The 17,978-nt window shown below is 40.2% G+C and overlaps 1 protein-coding gene across 1 annotated transcript in view; it reads left to right on the forward strand.

Moving 5' to 3' along the window:
- Positions 1–422: 422 nt before the first annotated feature.
- LOC115099608 (mucin-16-like) overlaps positions 423–17,978 on the forward strand; it is a 73,202-nt gene continuing 55,646 nt past the window's right edge. The window contains exons 1-3 of the mRNA XM_029617341.1: positions 423–5,489; positions 5,588–7,382; positions 7,788–16,493. Of these exons, the coding sequence (XP_029473201.1) occupies positions 423–5,489; positions 5,588–7,382; positions 7,788–16,493 (15,568 nt within the window). The remainder of the gene's footprint in view (positions 5,490–5,587; positions 7,383–7,787; positions 16,494–17,978) is intronic.

The raw sequence follows: 17,978 nt of genomic DNA on the forward strand, positions 1-17,978 counted from the left end.
TTCGGGAGGGTGGGGGATTTATTTTAAAGGGTCGGGGTGGGTTTTAGGGATGTTTTAGTGTGCCGGTTTTCAATTTACACGATTTACACAATTTACACGATATTTAAAAAACCCAAACTGCGACGATCCGATTCCCTCCCCCTCCCAGCCGAAATCGATCGTTAAGACGATCGATCACACGATTCACATCTCTATTAAACACTGTTGTATGAGTAAAAAAAATCTTTGAAAATTCAGCTCTCCATATCCAATAGTACAAGCACAATAAACACTAACTTTGAAGAAAACCAGAGTTGGTCAATATTACTAATATTGCACTTACCTAAAATAAAAATAGAAAAGTTCACATTATATAACTGCATAAATCAGAAATCCTTTTTTCTTTTCTTTCAACTTCATTCTATGCAGAAAACACAATCAGCATGACGACACCTGAGCAAGCCACAGCAAGAGAAGAAAACAACGAAACACTGAAGGACATCACTACTTCAGAAGATACCAGCTCTGTTACCAGAGATAATAAAACAGTAACAGAAAGTAATAAGGCAGAAACAGGAAGTACAAACCCAGCTATAGAGGGCATAATTACTGCATCACTAACCAGCTCTAGTACCACTCTCAGTGACATAGTAAAAGAGACCAGAACATCAGTAATAAGAAGCACAGTTTTACTGTCAGAGAGCACCAGTATTACCTCAGATACCAAATCTGGTATCCCTGTGAGAAACACAGTAACTGAGAAGAACATATCAGATATACGAAGTACAATTCCACTGAGAAAAAGCACCAGTAGTGAAGTGAAGAACAGCTCAGGTGCCCTTGTAAGTAATATAGTAATTGAGAACAGCACATCAGTAATAGGAGGTACAATCCCAATGACAAAGAGCACCAGTACAATAACAGAAAATATCTCTAGTACCCCAAAAAGTAGCACAATCCCAATGACAAAGAGCACCAGTACAATAACAGAAAATATCTCTAGTACCCCAATAAGTAGCACAATAACTGAGAGTGATACCTCAGTAATAGGAACTACAATCCCAGTGACAGAGAGCACCACTGCAGTAAAAGAAAGTATCTCTAGTACCCCAATAAGTAGCAAAATAACTCAAAGTCATACAAATTTAATAGGAACTGCAAGCCCAGTGACAGAGAGAACCAGTATAGTAAAAGAAAATATCTCTAGTAGCCCAATAAGCAGCACAGTAACTGAGAGCCATACATCAGTAATAGGAACTACAATCCCAGTGACAGTGAGCACAAATACAGTAAAAGACAATATTTCTAGTACCCCAATAAGTAGCACAGTAACTGAGAGCCACACATCAGAAATAGGAAGTACAATCCCAGTGACAGTGAGCACAAGTACTGCAATGGAAAATAGCACTAGTACCCCAATAAGTAGCACAGTAACTGAGAGACATACATCAGAAATAGGAAGTACAATCCCAGCGACAGTGAGCACAAGTACTGCAATGGAAAATAGCACTAGTACTTCAATAAGTAGCACAATAACTGAGAGCCATACATCAGTAATAGGAAGTACAATCCCAATGACAGAAAGCACCACTGCAGTAAAAGAAAATATCTCTAGTACCCCAATAGGTAGCACAGTAAACAAAAGCCATACATCAGTAATAGGAACTACAAGCCCAGTGACAGAGAGCATGAATACAGTAACAGAAAACAGCTCGAGTACCCCAATAAGTAGCACAATAACTGAGAGCAATACCTCAGTAATAGGAACTACAATCCCAGTGGCAGAGAACAACTGTACAGTAACAGAAAATATATCTAGTACCCCAATACGTAGCACAGTAACTGAGAGCTATACATCAGTAATAGGAAGTAGAATCCCAGTGACAGAGAGCACCAGTACAGTAACAGTAAATAGCTCTAGTACCCCAATAAGTAGCACAATAACTGAAAGCAATACCTCAGTAATAGGAACTACAACCCCAGTGTCAGTGAGCACCAGTACCATAAAAGAAAATATCTCTAGTAGCCCAATAAGTAGCACAACAACTGAGAGCTATACATCAGTAATAGGAACTACAATCCCAGTGACAGAGAGAAACAGTACAGTAACAGAAAATATCTCTAGTACCCCAATAAGTAGCACAGTAACTGAGAGCCATACATCAGTAATAGGAAGTAGAATCCCAGTGACAGAGAGCACCAGTACAGTAACAGAAAATAGCTCTAGTACCCCAATAAGTAGCACAATAACTGAGAGCAATACCTCAGTAATAGGAACTACAACCACAGTGACAGTGAGCACAAGTACCATAAAAGAAAATATCTCTAGAAGCCCAATAAGAAGCACAATAACTGAGAGCCATACATCAGTAATAGGAACTACAATCCCAGTGACAGAGAGCACCACTGCAGTAAAAGAAAATATTTCTAGTACCACAATAAGTAGCACAGTAACTGAGAGCCATACATCAGTAACAGAAACTACAATCCCAGTGACAGAGAGCACCAGTACAGTAACAGAAAATATGTCTAGTACCCCAATAAGTAGCACAGTAACTGAGAGCTATACATCAGTAATAGGAACTACAATCCCAGTGACAGAGAGCAACAGTACAGTAACAGAAAATATCTCTAGTACCCCAATAAGTAGCACAGTAACTGAGAGCCATACATCAGTAATAGGAAGTACAATCCCAGTGACAGAGAGCACCAGTACAGTAACAGAAAATATCTCTAGTACCATAATAAGTAGCCCAAAAACTGAGAGCCATACATCAGTAATAGGAACTACAATCCCAGTGACAGAGAGCACCAGTACAGTAACAGAATATAGCTCTAGTACCCCAATAAGTAGCAAAATAACTGAGAGCCATACATCAGTAATACGAACTACAATCCCAGTGACAGAGAGAATCAGTACAGTAATAGAAAATATATCTAGTACCCCCATAAGTAGCACAGTAACTGAGAGCCATACATCAGTAATAGGAACTACAATCCCAGTGACAGAAAGCACCAGTACAGTAAAAGAAAATATCTCTAGTAGCCCGGTAAGCAGCACAGTAACTGAGAGCTATACATCAGTTATAGGAACTACAATCCCAGTGACAGAGAGCACCACTGCAGTAAAAGAAAATATCTCTAGTACCTCAATAAGTAGCACAGTAACTGAGAGCCATACATCAGTAATAGGAACTACAATCCCAGTGACAGAGAGCACCACTGCAGTAAAACAAAATATCTCTAGTACCCCAATAAGAAGAACAATGACTGAGAGCCATACATCAGTAACAGGAACTACAATCCCAGTGACAGAGAGCACCAGTCCAGTAATAGAAAATATCTCTAGTACCCCAATAAGTATCACAATAATTAAGAGACATACATCAGTAATAGGAACTACAATCCCAGTGACAGTGAGCACACATACAGTAAAAGAAAATATCTCTAATACCCCAATAAGTAGCACAGTAACTGAGAGCCATACATCAGTAATAGGAACTACAATCCCAGTGACAGAGAGCACCAGTAAAGTAACAGAAAATATCTCTAGTACCACAATAAGTAGCACAATAATTGAGAGCCATACATCAGTAATAGGAACTACAATCCCAGTGACAGTGAGCACACATACAGTAAAAGAAAATATCTCTAATACCCCAATAAGTAGCACAGTAACTGAGAGCCATACATCAGTAATAGGAACTACAATCCCAGTGACAGAGAGCACCACTGCAGTAAAACAAAATATCTCTAGTACCCCAATAAGAAGAACAATGACTGAGAGCCATACATCAGTAACAGGAACTACAATCCCAGTGACAGAGAGCACCAGTCCAGTAATAGAAAATATCTCTAGTACCCCAATAATTAGCACAGTAACTGAGAGCCATACATCAGTAACAGGAACTACAATCCCAGTGACAGAGAGCACCAGTACAGTAACAGAAAATATCTCTAGTACCATAATAAGTAGCCCAAAAACTGAGAGCCATACATCAGTAATAGAAACTACAACCCCAGTGACAGTGAGCACCAGTACCATAAAAGAAAATATCTCTAGTACCCCAATAAGTAGCACAGTAATGGAGAGCAAGACCTCAGGAATTGGAACTACATCCCCAGTGACAGAGAGCACCAGTAGAGTAAAAGAAAATATCTCTAGTACCCCAATAAGTAGCACAGTAACTAAGAGACATACATCAGTAATAGGAACTACAATCCCAGTGACAGAGAGCACCACTGCAGTAAAAGAAAATATTTCTAGTACCCCAATAAGTAGCACAGTAACTGAGAGCAATACATCAGTAATAGGAACTACAACCACAGTGACAGTGAGCACCAGTACAGTAACAGAAAATATGTCTAGTACCCCAATAAGTAGCACAGTAACTGAGAGCTATACATCAGTAATAGGAACTACAATCCCAGTGACAGAGAGCACCAGTACAGTAACAGAAAATAGCTCTAGTACCCCAATAAGTAGCACAGTAACTGAGAGCCATACATCAGTAATAGGAAGTACAATCCCAGTGACAGAGAGCACCAGTACAGTAACAGAAAATAGCTCTAGTACCCCAATAAGTAGCACAATAACTGACAGTCATACATCAGTAATAGGAAGTACAATCCCAGTGACAGAGAGTACCAGTACAGTAACAGAAAATATCTCTAGTACCCCAATAATTAGAACAGTAACTGAGAGCCATACATCAGTAATAGGAACTTCAAGCCCAGTGATAGAGAGCACCAGTACAGTAACAGAAAATAGCTCTAGTACCCCAATAAGTAGCACAGTAACAGAGAGCCATACATCAGTAACAGGAACTACAATTCCAGTGACAGAGAGCACCAGTACAGTAACAGAAAATAGTTCTAGTACCCCAATAAGTAGCACAATAACTGACAGTCATACATCAGTAATAGGAAGTACAATCCCAGTGACAGAGAGTACCAGTACAGTAACAGAAAATATCTCTAGTACCCCAATAATTAGAACAGTAACTGAGAGCGATACCTCAGTAATAGAAACTACAACCCCAGTGACAGTGAGCACCAGTACCATAAAAGAAAATATCTCTAGTACCCCAATAAGTAGCACAGTAATGGAGAGCAAGACCTCAGGAATTGGAACTACATCCCCAGTGACAGAGAGCACCAGTAGAGTAAAAGAAAATATCTCTAGTACCCCAATAAGTAGCACAGTAACTAAGAGACATACATCAGTAATAGGAACTACAATCCCAGTGACAGAGAGCACCACTGCAGTAAAAGAAAATATTTCTAGTACCCCAATAAGTAGCACAGTAACTGAGAGCAATACATCAGTAATAGGAACTACAACCACAGTGACAGTGAGCACCAGTACAGTAACAGAAAATATGTCTAGTACCCCAATAAGTAGCACAGTAACTGAGAGCTATACATCAGTAATAGGAACTACAATCCCAGTGACAGAGAGCAACAGTACAGTAACAGAAAATATCTCTAGTACCCCAATAAGTAGCACAGTAACTGAGAGCCATACATCAGTAATAGGAAGTACAATCCCAGTGACAGAGAGCACCAGTACAGTAACAGAAAATATCTCTAGTACCATAATAAGTAGCCCAAAACTGAGAGCCATACATCAGTAATAGGAACTACAATCCCAGTGACAGAGAGCACCAGTACAGTAACAGAATATAGCTCTAGTACCCCAATAAGTAGCAAAATAACTGAGAGCCATACATCAGTAATACGAACTACAATCCCAGTGACAGAGAGAATCAGTACAGTAATAGAAAATATATCTAGTACCCCCATAAGTAGCACAGTAACAGAGAGCCATACCTCAGTAATAGAAACTACAACCCCAGTGACAGTGAGCACCAGTACCATAAAAGAAAATATCTCTAGTACCCCAATAAGTAGCACAGTAATGGAGAGCAAGACCTCAGGAATTGGAACTACATCCCCAGTGACAGAGAGCACCAGTAGAGTAAAAGAAAATATCTCTAGTACCCCAATAAGTAGCACAGTAACTAAGAGACATACATCAGTAATAGGAACTACAATCCCAGTGACAGAGAGCACCACTGCAGTAAAAGAAAATATTTCTAGTACCCCAATAAGTAGCACAGTAACTGAGAGCAATACATCAGTAATAGGAACTACAACCACAGTGACAGTGAGCACCAGTACAGTAACAGAAAATATGTCTAGTACCCCAATAAGTAGCACAGTAACTGAGAGCTATACATCAGTAATAGGAACTACAATCCCAGTGACAGAGAGCAACAGTACAGTAACAGAAAATATCTCTAGTACCCCAATAAGTAGCACAGTAACTGAGAGCCATACATCAGTAATAGGAACTACAATCCCAGTGACAGTGAGCACACATACAGTAAAAGAAAATATCTCTAATACCCCAATAAGTAGCACAGTAACTGAGAGCCATACATCAGTAATAGGAACTACAATCCCAGTGACAGAGAGCACCACTGCAGTAAAACAAAATATCTCTAGTACCCCAATAAGAAGAACAATGACTGAGAGCCATACATCAGTAACAGGAACTACAATCCCAGTGACAGAGAGCACCAGTCCAGTAATAGAAAATATCTCTAGTACCCCAATAATTAGCACAGTAACTGAGAGCCATACATCAGTAACAGGAACTACAATCCCAGTGACAGAGAGCACCAGTACAGTAACAGAAAATAGCTCTAGTACCCCAATAAGTAGCACAGTAACTGAGAGCAATACCTCAGTAATAGGAACTACAATCCCAGTGACAGTGAGCACCAGTACCATACAAGAAAATATCTCTAGTAGCCCAATAAGTAGCACAACAACTGAGAGCTATACATCAGTGATAGGAACTACAATCCCAGTGACAGAGAGCACCACTGCAGTAAAAGAAAATATCTCTAGTAGCCCAATAAGTAGCACAGTAACTGAGAGCCATACATCAGTAACAGGAACTACAATCCCAGTGACAGAGAGCACCACTGCAGTAAAAGAAAATATCTCTAGTAGCCCAATAAGTAGCACAGTAACTGAGAGCCATACATCAGTAACAGGAACTACAATCCCAGTGACAGAGAGCACCAGCACAGTAACAGAAAATATCTCTAGTATCCCAATAAGTAGCAGAGTAACCGAAAGCCGTACATCAGTAATAGGAACTACAATCCCAGTGACAGTGAGCAACAGTATAGTAAAAGAAAATATCTCTAGTACCCCAATAAGTAGCACAGTAACTGAGAGCCATACATCAGTAATAGGAACTACAATCCCAGTGACAGAGAGCACCAGTACAGTAACAGAAAATATCTCTAGTACCCCAATAATTAGCACAGTAACTGAGAGCCATACATCAGTAATAGGAACTACAAGCCCAGTGATAGAGAGCACCAGTACAGTAACAGAAAATAGCTCTAGTACCCAATAAGTAGCACAATAACTGACAGTCATACATCAGTAATAGGACGTACAATCCCAGTGACATTAGAGTACCAGTAAGTACTGCATGAAAAATATATCTAGTACCTTCAATAATTCAGCACAGTAACTGAGACCATACATCAGTAATAGGAACTTACAATCCCAGTGACAGAGAGCACCAGTACGTAAACAGAAAATAGCTCTAGTACCCCAATAAGCAGCACCAATAACATGAGAGCCGATACCTCAGTAATAGAACTACAATCCCAGTGACAGATGAGCACCAGTACCAGTACAGAAAATATCTCTAGTACCCCAATAAGTAGCCACAGTAACCTGAGAGACAAGACCTCAAGTAATAGGAACTACAATCCCAGTGACAGAGAGCACCAGTAAAGTAACAGAAAATATCTCTAGTACCCCATTACATAGCACAGTAACTGAGAGCAATACATCAGTAATAGGAACAACAACCCCAGTGACAGTGAGCACAAGTATTGCAATGGAAAATAGCTCTAGTACTTCAATAAGGAGCACAGTAACTGAGAACCATACATCAGTAATAGGAACTACAATCCCAGTGACAGAGAGCACCAGTACAGTAACAGAAAATATCTCTAATACCCCAATAAGTAGCACAATAACTGAGAGCCATACATCATTAATAGTAACTACAACCCCAGTAACAGAGAGCACCAGTACAGTAAAAGAAAATATCTCTAATACCCCAATAAGTAGCACAATAACTGAGAGCCATTCATTAGTAATAGGAACTACAAGCCCAGTGACAGAGAGCACCAGTACAGTAACAGAAAATATCTCTAGTACCCCAATGACTAGCACAATAACTGAAAGCCATACATCAGTAATAGGAACTACCATCCCAATGACTGAGAGCACCACTGCACTAAAAGAAAATATCTCCAGTACCCCAATAAGTAACACAGTAACTGAGAGCCATACATCAGTAATAGGAACTACAATCCCAATGACAAAGAGCACCAGTACAGTAAATAGCTCTAGTACCCCAATAAGTAGCACAGTAACTGAGAGCCATACATCAGTAATAGGAACTACAATCACAGTGACAGAGAGCACCAATACAGTAAGAGAAAATAGCTCTAGTACCCCAATAAGTAACATGGTAACTGAGAGCCATACATCTGTAATAGGAACTACAATCCCAATGACTGAGAGCACCACTATAGTAAAAGAAAATATCTCTAGTACACCAATAAGTAGCACAGTAACTGAGAGCCATACATCAGTTACAGGAACTACAATCCCAGTGACAGAGAGCACCAGTACAGTAAGAGAAAATAGCACTAGTACCCCAATCAGTAGCACAGTAACTGAGAGCCATACATCAGTAATAAGAACTACAATCCCAATGAGTGAAAGCACCACTGCAGTAAATGAAAATATCTCTAGTGCCCCAATAATTAGAAAAGTAACTGAGAGCCATACTACAGTAATAGGAACTACAATCCCAGTGACAGAGAGCACCACTGCAGTAAAAAAAAATATCTCTAGTAGCCCAATAAGTAGCACAGTAACTGAGAGCCATACATCAGTAATAGGAACTACAATCCCAGTGACAGAGAGCACCACTGCAGTAAAAGAAAATATCTCTAGTAGCCCAATAAGTAGCACAATAACTGGGAGCCATACAACAGTTATAGGAAATACAATCCCAGTGACAGAGAGCACCAGTACAGCAACAGAAAATATCTCTAATACCCCAATAAGTAGAACAGTAACTGAGAGCCATACATCAGTAATAGGGACTACAATCCCAGTGAAATTGAGCACAAGTACTGCAATGGAAAATAGCTCTAGTACTTCAATAAGTAGCACAGTAACTGAGAACCATACATCAGTAATAGGAACTACAATCCCAGTGACTAAGAGCACTAGTACAGTAAAGGAAAATATCTCAAGTAGCCCAGTAAGCAGCACAGTAACTGAAAGCCATACATCAGTTATGGGAACTACAATCCCAGTGACAGAGAGCACCAGTACAGTAACAGAAAATGTCTCTAATACTCCAATAAGTAGCACAATAACTGAGAGTGATACCTCAGTAACAGCAACTACAATCCCAGTGACAGAGAGCACCAGTACAGTAACAGAAAATATCTCTAGTACCCCAATAAGTAGCACAGTAACCGAAAGCCATACATCAGTAATAGGAACTACAATCCCAGTGACAGAGAGCAAAAGTATAGTAAAAGAAAATATCTCTAGTACCCCAATAATTAGCATAGTAACTGAGAGCCATACATCAGTAATAGGAACTACAAGCCCAGTGATAGAGAGCACCAGTACAGTAACAGAAAATAGCTCTAGTACCCCGATAAGAAGCACACTAACTGCGAGCCATACATCAGTAATAGGAACTACAATCCAAGTGACAGAGAGCACACCTGCAGTGAGAGAAAATATCTCTTGTACCCCAATAAGTAGCAAAGTAACTGAGAGCCATACATCATTATTAGCAACTACAATCCCAGTGACAGAGAGCACCAATGCAGTAAAAGAAAATATCTCTAGTAGCCCAATAAGCAGAACAGTAACTGAGAGCCATACATCAGTAATAGGAACTACAATCCCAGTGACAGAGAGCACCAGTACAGTAACAGAAAATATCTCTAGTACCCCAATAAGTAGAACAGTAACTGAGAGCCATACATCAGTAATAGGAACTACAATCCCAGTGACAGTGAGCACAAATACTGCAATGGAAAATAGTTCTAGTACCCCAATAAGTAGCAAAGTAACTGAGAGCCATACATCAGTAATAGGAACTAGAATCCCAGTGACAGAGCGCACACCTGCAGTAAAAGAAAATATCTCTAGTACCCCAATAAGGAGCACAATAACTGAGAGCTATACATCAGTAACAGGAACTACAATCCCAGTGATAGAGAGCACCAGTACAGTAAAAGAAAATATCTCTAGTAGCACAATAAGCAGCACAGTAACTGAGAGCCATACTTCAGTAATAGGAACTACAATCTTAGTGACAGAGAGCACCACTGCAGTAAAAGAAAATATCTCTAGTAGCCTAATAAGCAACACAGTAACTGAGAGTGATACCTCAGTAACAGGAACTACAATCCTAGTGACAGAGATCACCACTACCATAAAAGAAAATTTCTCTAGTAGCCCAATAAGCAGCATAGTAAGTGAGAGCCATACTTCAGTAAATGGAACTACAATCCCAGTCACGGAGAGCACCAGTATAGTAACAGAAAATAGCTCTAGTACCCCAATAAGTAGCACAATAACTGAGAGCCATATATCAGTAATAGGACCTACAATCCCAGTGACAGAGAGCACCAGTACAGTAAAAGAAAATATCTCTAGTAACTCAATAAGCAGCACAGTAAGTGAGAGCCATACATCAGTAAATAGTACTACAATCCCAGTGACGGAGAGCACCAGTATAGTAACAGAAAATAGCTCTAGTACCCCAATAAGTAGCACAATAACTGAGAGCCATACATCAGTAATAGGGACTACAATCCCAGTGAAATTGAGCACAAGTACTGCAATGGAAAATAGCTCTAGTACTTCAATAAGTAGCACAGTAACTGAGAACCATACATCAGTAATAGGAACTACAATCCCAGTGACTAAGAGCACTAGTACAGTAAAGGAAAATATCTCAAGTAGCCCAGTAAGCAGCACAGTAACTGAGAGCCATACTACAGTAATAGGAACTACAATCCCAGTGACAGAGAGCACCAGTACAGTAACAGAAAATATCTCTAGTACCCCAATAAGTAGAACAGTAACTGAGAGCCATACATCAGTAATGGGAACTACAATCCCAGTGACAGTGAGCACAAGTACTGCAATGGAAAATAGTTCTAGTATTTCAATAAGCAGCACAGTAACTAAGAACCAAACATCAGTAATAGGAACTACAATCCCAGTGACAGAGAGCACCGGTACAGTAACAGAAAATAGTTCTAGTACCCCAATAAGTAGCACAATAACTGAGAGCCGTACATCAGTAATAGGAACTACAAGGCCAGTGACAGAGAGCACCGGTACAGTAACAGAAAATAGTTCTAGTACCCCAATAAGTAGCACAGTAAGTGAGAGCCATACATCAGTAAATGGAACTACAATCCCAGTGACGGAGAGCACCAGTATAGTAACAGAAAATAGCTCTAGTACCCCAATAAGTAGCCCAATAACTGAGAGCCATATATCAGTAATAGGACCTACAATCCCAGGGACAGAGAGCACCAGTACAGTAAAAGAAAATATCTCTAGTAACTCAATAAGCAGCACAGTAAGTGAGAGCCATACATCAGTAAATAGTACTACAATCCCAGTGACGGAGAGCACCAGTATAGTAACAGAAAATAGCTCTAGTACCCCAATAAGTAGCACAATAACTGAGAGCCATACATCAGTAATAGGGACTACAATCCCAGTGAAATTGAGCACAAGTACTGCAATGGAAAATAGCTCTAGTACTTCAATAAATAGCACAGTAACTGAGAACCATACATCAGTAATAGGATCTACAATCCCAGTGACTAAGAGCACTAGTACAGTAAAGGAAAATATCTCAAGTAGCCCAGTAAGCAGCACAGTAACTGAGAGCCATACTACAGTAATAGGAACTACAATCCCAGTGACAGAGAGCACCAGTACAGTAACAGAAAATATCTCTAGTACCCCAATAAGTAGAACAGTAACTGAGAGCCATACATCAGTAATAGGAACTACAATCCCAGTGACAGTGAGCACAAGTACTGCAATGGAAAATAGTTCTAGTATTTCAATAAGCAGCACAGTAACTAAGAACCAAACATCAGTAATAGGAACTACAATCCCAGTGACAGAGACCACCGGTACAGTAACAGAAAATAGTTCTAGTACCCCAATAAGTAGCACAATAACTGAGAGCCGTACATCAGTAATAGGAACTACAAGCCCAGTGACAGAGATCACCGGTACAGTAACAGAAAATAGTTCTAGTACCCCAATAAGTAGCACAGTAAGTGAGAGCCATACATCAGTAAATGGAACTACAATCCCAGTGACGGAGAGCACCAGTATAGTAACAGAAAATAGCTCTAGTACCCCAATAAGTAGCCCAATAACTGAGAGCCATATATCAGTAATAGGACCTACAATCCCAGGGACAGAGAGCACCAGTACAGTAAAAGAAAATATCTCTAGTAACTCAATAAGCAGCACAGTAAGTGAGAGCCATACATCAGTAAATAGAACTACAATCCCTGTGACGGAGAGCACCAGTATAGTAACAGAAAATAGCTCTAGTACCCCAATAAGTAGCACAATATCTGAGAGCCATATATCAGTAATAGGACCTACAATCCCAGTGACAGAGATCACCTCTGCAGTAAAAGAAAATATCTCTAGTAGCCCAATAAGTAGCACAATAACTGAGAGCCATATATCAGTAATAGGAACAACAACCCCAGTGACAGTGAGCACAAGTATTGCAATGGAAAATAGGTCTAGTACTTCAATGAGGAGCACAGTAACTGAGAACCATACATCAGTAATAGGAACTACAATCCCAGTGACAGAGAGCACCAGTACAGTAACAGAAAATATCTCTAATACCCCAATAAGTAGCACAATAACTGAGAGCCATACATCATTAATAGTAACTACAACCCCAGTAACAGAGAGCACCAGTACAGTAAAAGAAAATATCTCTAATACCCCAATAAGTAACACAGTAACTGAGAGCCATACATCAGTAATAGGAACTACAATCCCAGTGACAGAGAGCACCAGTACAGTAAGAGAAAATATCTCTAGTACCCCAATATGTACCACAGTAACTGAGAGCCATACATCAGTAATAGGAACTACCATCCCAATGACTGAGAGCACCACTGTAGTAAAAGAAAATATCTCTAGTACCCCAATAAGTAACACAGTAACTGAGAGCCATACATCAGTAATAGAAACTACAATCCCAATGACAGAGTGCACCAGTACAGTAAATAGCTCTAGTACCCCAATAAGTAGCACAGTAACTGAGAGCCATACATCAGTAATAGGAACTACAATCCCAGTGACAGAGAGCACCAGTACAGTAAGAGAAAATATCTCTAGTACCCCAATATGTACCACAGTAACTGAGAGCCATACATCAGTAATAGGAACTACCATCCCAATGACTGAGAGCACCACTGTAGTAAAACAAAATATCTCTAGTACCCCAATAAGTACCACAGTAACTGAGAGCCATACATCAGTAATAGGAACTACAATCCCAGTGACAGAGAGCACCAGTACAGTAAGAGAAAATATCTCTAGTACCCCAATAAGTAACATGGTAACTGAGAGCCATACATCAGTAATAAGAACTACAATCCCAATGACTGAGAGCACCACTGTAGTAAAAGAAAATATCTCTAGTACCCCAATAAGTAGCACAGTAACTGAGAGCCATACATCAGTTATAGGAACTACAATCCCAGTGACAGAGAGCACCAGTACAGTAAGAGAAAATAGCTCTAGTACCCCAATCAGTAGCACAGTAACTGAGAGCCATACATCAGTAATAAGAACTACAATCCCAATGAGTGAAAGCACCACTGCAGTAAATGAAAATATCTCTAGTGCCCCAATAATTAGCAAAGTAACTGAGAGCCATACTACAGTAATAGGAACTACAATCCCAGTGACAGAGAGCACCACTGCAGTAAAAGAAAATATCTCTAGTAGCCCAATAAGTAGCACAGTAACTGAGAACCATACATCAGTAATAGGAACTACAATCCCAGTGACAGAGAGCACCACTGCAGTAAAAGAAAATATCTCTAGTAGCCCAATAAGTAGCACAATAACTGGGAGCCATACAACAGTTATAGGAACTACAATACCAGTGACAGAGAGCACCAGTACAGTAAAAGAAAATATCTCTAGTAGCCCAATAAGCAGCACAGTAACTGAGAGCCATATATCAGTAATACGAACTACAATCCCAGTGACAGAGAGCACCACTGCAATAAAAGAAAATATCTTTAGTAGCCCAATAAGCAGCACAGTAACTGAGAGCCATACATTAGTAATTGGAACTACAATCCCAGTGACGGAGAGCACCAGTACAGTAACAGAAAATATCTCTAGTACCCCAATAAGTAGCACAAAAACTGAGAGCCATACATCAGTAATAGGAACTACAATCCCAGTGACAGTGAGCACAAGTACTGCAATGGAAAATAGCTCTAGTACTTCAATAAGCAGCACAGTAACTGAGAGCCATACATCAGTAATAGGAACTACAATCCCAGTGACAGAGAGCACCAGTACAGTAACAGAAAATATCTCTAGTACCCCAATAAGTAGCACAAAGACTGAGAGCCATACATCAGTAATAGGAACTACAAACCCAGTGACAGAGAGCACCAGTACAGTAACAGAATATATCTCTAGTACCCCAATAAGTAGCACAATAACTGAAAGTCATACATCAGTAATAGGAACTACAATCCCAGTGACAGAGAGCACCAGTACAGTAAAAGAAAATATCTCTAGTACCCCAATTAGTAGCACAGTAACTGAGAGCCATACATCAGTAATAGGAACTACAATCCCAGTGATAGAGAGCACCAGTAGAGTAACAGAAAATATCTCTGGTACCTCAATAAGTAGCACAATAACTGAGAGCCATACAACAGTAATAGGAACTACAATCCCAGTGACAGAGAGCAGCAGTACAGTAACAGAAAATATCTCTAGTACCCCAATAAGTAGCACAATAACTGAGAGCCATACATCAGTAATAGGAGCTACAATCCCAGTGACAGAGAACACCAGTAGAGTAACAGAAAATATCTCTAGTACCTCAATAAGTAGCACAGTAACTGAGAGCCTTACATCAGTAATAGGAACTACAATCCCAGTGACAGACAGCACCAGTATAGTAAAAGAAAATATCTCTAGTACCCCAATAAGTAGCACAGTAACTGAGAGCCATACATCAGTAATAGGAACTACAATCCCAGTGACAGAGACCACCACTGCAGTAAAAGAAAATATCTCCAGTAGCCCAATAAGTAGCACAATAACTGGGAGCCATACAACAGTAATAGGAACTACAATCCCAGTGACAGAGAGCACCAGTACACTAACAGAAAATATCTCTCGTACCCCAATAAGTAGCGCAATAACTGAGAGCCATACATCACTAATAGGAACTACAATCCCAGTGACAGAGAGCACCAGTACAGTAAAAGAAAATATCTCTAGTTCCCCAATAAGTAGCACAGTAACTGAGAGCCATACATCAGTAATAGGATCTACAATCCCAGTGACAGAGAGCACCAGTACAGTAACAGAAAATATCTCTAGTACCCCAATAAGTAGCACAATAACTGAGAGCCATACAACAGTAATAGGAACTACAATGCCAGTGACAGTGAGCACCAGTACAGTGACAGAAAATAGCTCTAGTACCCCAATAAGTAGCACAATAACTGAGAGCCATACAACAGTAATAGGAACTACAATCCCAGTGACAGTGAGCACCAGTACAGTGACAGAAAATATCTCTAGTACCCCAGTAAGTAGCACAATAACTGAGAGCCATGCATCAGTAATAGGAACTACAAGCTCAGTGACAGAGAGCACCAGTACAGTAAAGGAAAATATCTCTAGTACCCCAATAAGTAGCATAGTAACTGAGAGCCATCCTTCAGTAATAGGTACTACAACCCCAGTGACAGAGAGCACCAGTACAGTAACAGAAAATATCTCTAGTACCCCAATAAGGAGCACAGTAACTGAGAGCAATACATCAGTGATTGGATCTACAATCCCAGTGACAGAGAGCAGCAGTCCTGAAGCAGGGACCAGATCTGCTAGCTCCTTTATTTACACTGTAAGTCTGAGCCGCAGGGCAGTAACCAGCAGAGGGGAAAGTGAAAGCACCTTTACAACTGGAAACACCGCCGCCACAGCTGGAATCAACAATCCATCAGCTTCTTCAGGCTCACCTGGCTTCACGAGTTATGTGACACCTGAGAGCAGCACAGTGTGGAGGGAGAACATCAGCACAGCTACAGAGACAAAAGGTAATTATTTATTTTATTTATTTTCTTTGATCCTCCTGCCTGGCTTACCGCATGGCCGCTCTTTCTTTCTTGCTTCCCGCACAGCTGTGTGCTGATGAGTCTGATGGCAGGGTGAGGCGGCCATGAATGGATAATTTCGAAGGTTGATTTTTGCTCCCTCAGAACTTTGCCGCCAGAAGCAGCCACCTTACCCTACCTCATCATAGAACCACCCCTGATGGTCATGTACACCCCCTATGAGATATGCTAGCTTGTAATGATCTGTGAGAAGTTTGGGATCGTCATGATTTTTTGACAAGTGCTTCTCAAAAGGCTGCAAGTCATGTCGTGCTATGTGAACACTCCAGTGTCAGCACTGCCTTCGAAACAACAGAAGCAGTGCTGCTGACCGCTGTTTCTTTGCGGGCCTTTTGACGCTATGCAGCTGATGTACACGTTGACATCTTCAGATGCAGATGGATGTTAGCTAGGGAATCTGGCTGTAACATGTCGAGTCTGTGATTGATGATTGTAATTGTAAACCTGTAGCTTCGGGCTGTGCCTTTAAGCAGCTGAGCTACATGTTATTTTCTGGACTTATAGAACACTTGGCTCCATCATATCTATGCGACTATCTCGCCAACATGTGAGGCACATCAGAAAACACAATTCTTCACCTGCTTACCAACAAAATAGCTTGAAGAAAAATTTGGTGAAGCAAAATGGAACTCATTCGACCCAGTATCCAAATTTGAAATAAACCAAATCGTCACAAAAAAATCAAAGCTGCTATTCACCCACTAGACCCTATTCCTGCAAGTGCTCTGAAAACAGTAAACAGTGTAATAACTCTGATATTCAAACCCAAATAAACCACTCACCATCAGAAGGATTGATCCCCACTAGGGCAAAGCAAGCTGTGATTAAACCAATCCTAAAAAATAAAACTGGCAGATTGGGATAATTACTGACCAATATCCAACCTGCCTTTTATTGCTAGAAAAAGCAGTGTTATCACAATTAGAGAACCACCTAGAATACAATAATCGACTATACCCAAGCCAATTTGGATTCAGAAAAAATCGCTCAACTGAAACTCAGCTCATTTCTTTAGCCGACCCTGTACTACAGGGGTTTGACAATGAATCATATATCCTGGTACTAATAGATTAAACAGCAGCGATCAGCACAGTTGACCATACCCTGCTATGCCACTAGTTGAGAGAAATTGGAATAGACAGAAATGTTAACAAATGGTTCTCTTCCTTCCTAAAAGATAAGACATTCTAAGTCAAACTGAGCAATCAAATTTCTGACACCTTGTCAATCAATACAGGTGTCCCCCAATGTTCAACACTCTTGGCCACACTATTCAACATTTATTTGCTGCCTATATGCGCATTACTAGCAAATCTACGAATCAACTTCTTCCTATATCCAGATGACATACAATTCTGCATCCCTTTCGACAAAACATTTGAAAAAACTGTGTCGTCTCTATCAACA

Source organism: Rhinatrema bivittatum, chromosome 9 (genome assembly GCF_901001135.1).
Source record: "Rhinatrema bivittatum chromosome 9, aRhiBiv1.1, whole genome shotgun sequence".
In the NCBI taxonomy this organism is placed as follows: Eukaryota; Metazoa; Chordata; class Amphibia; order Gymnophiona; family Rhinatrematidae; genus Rhinatrema; species Rhinatrema bivittatum.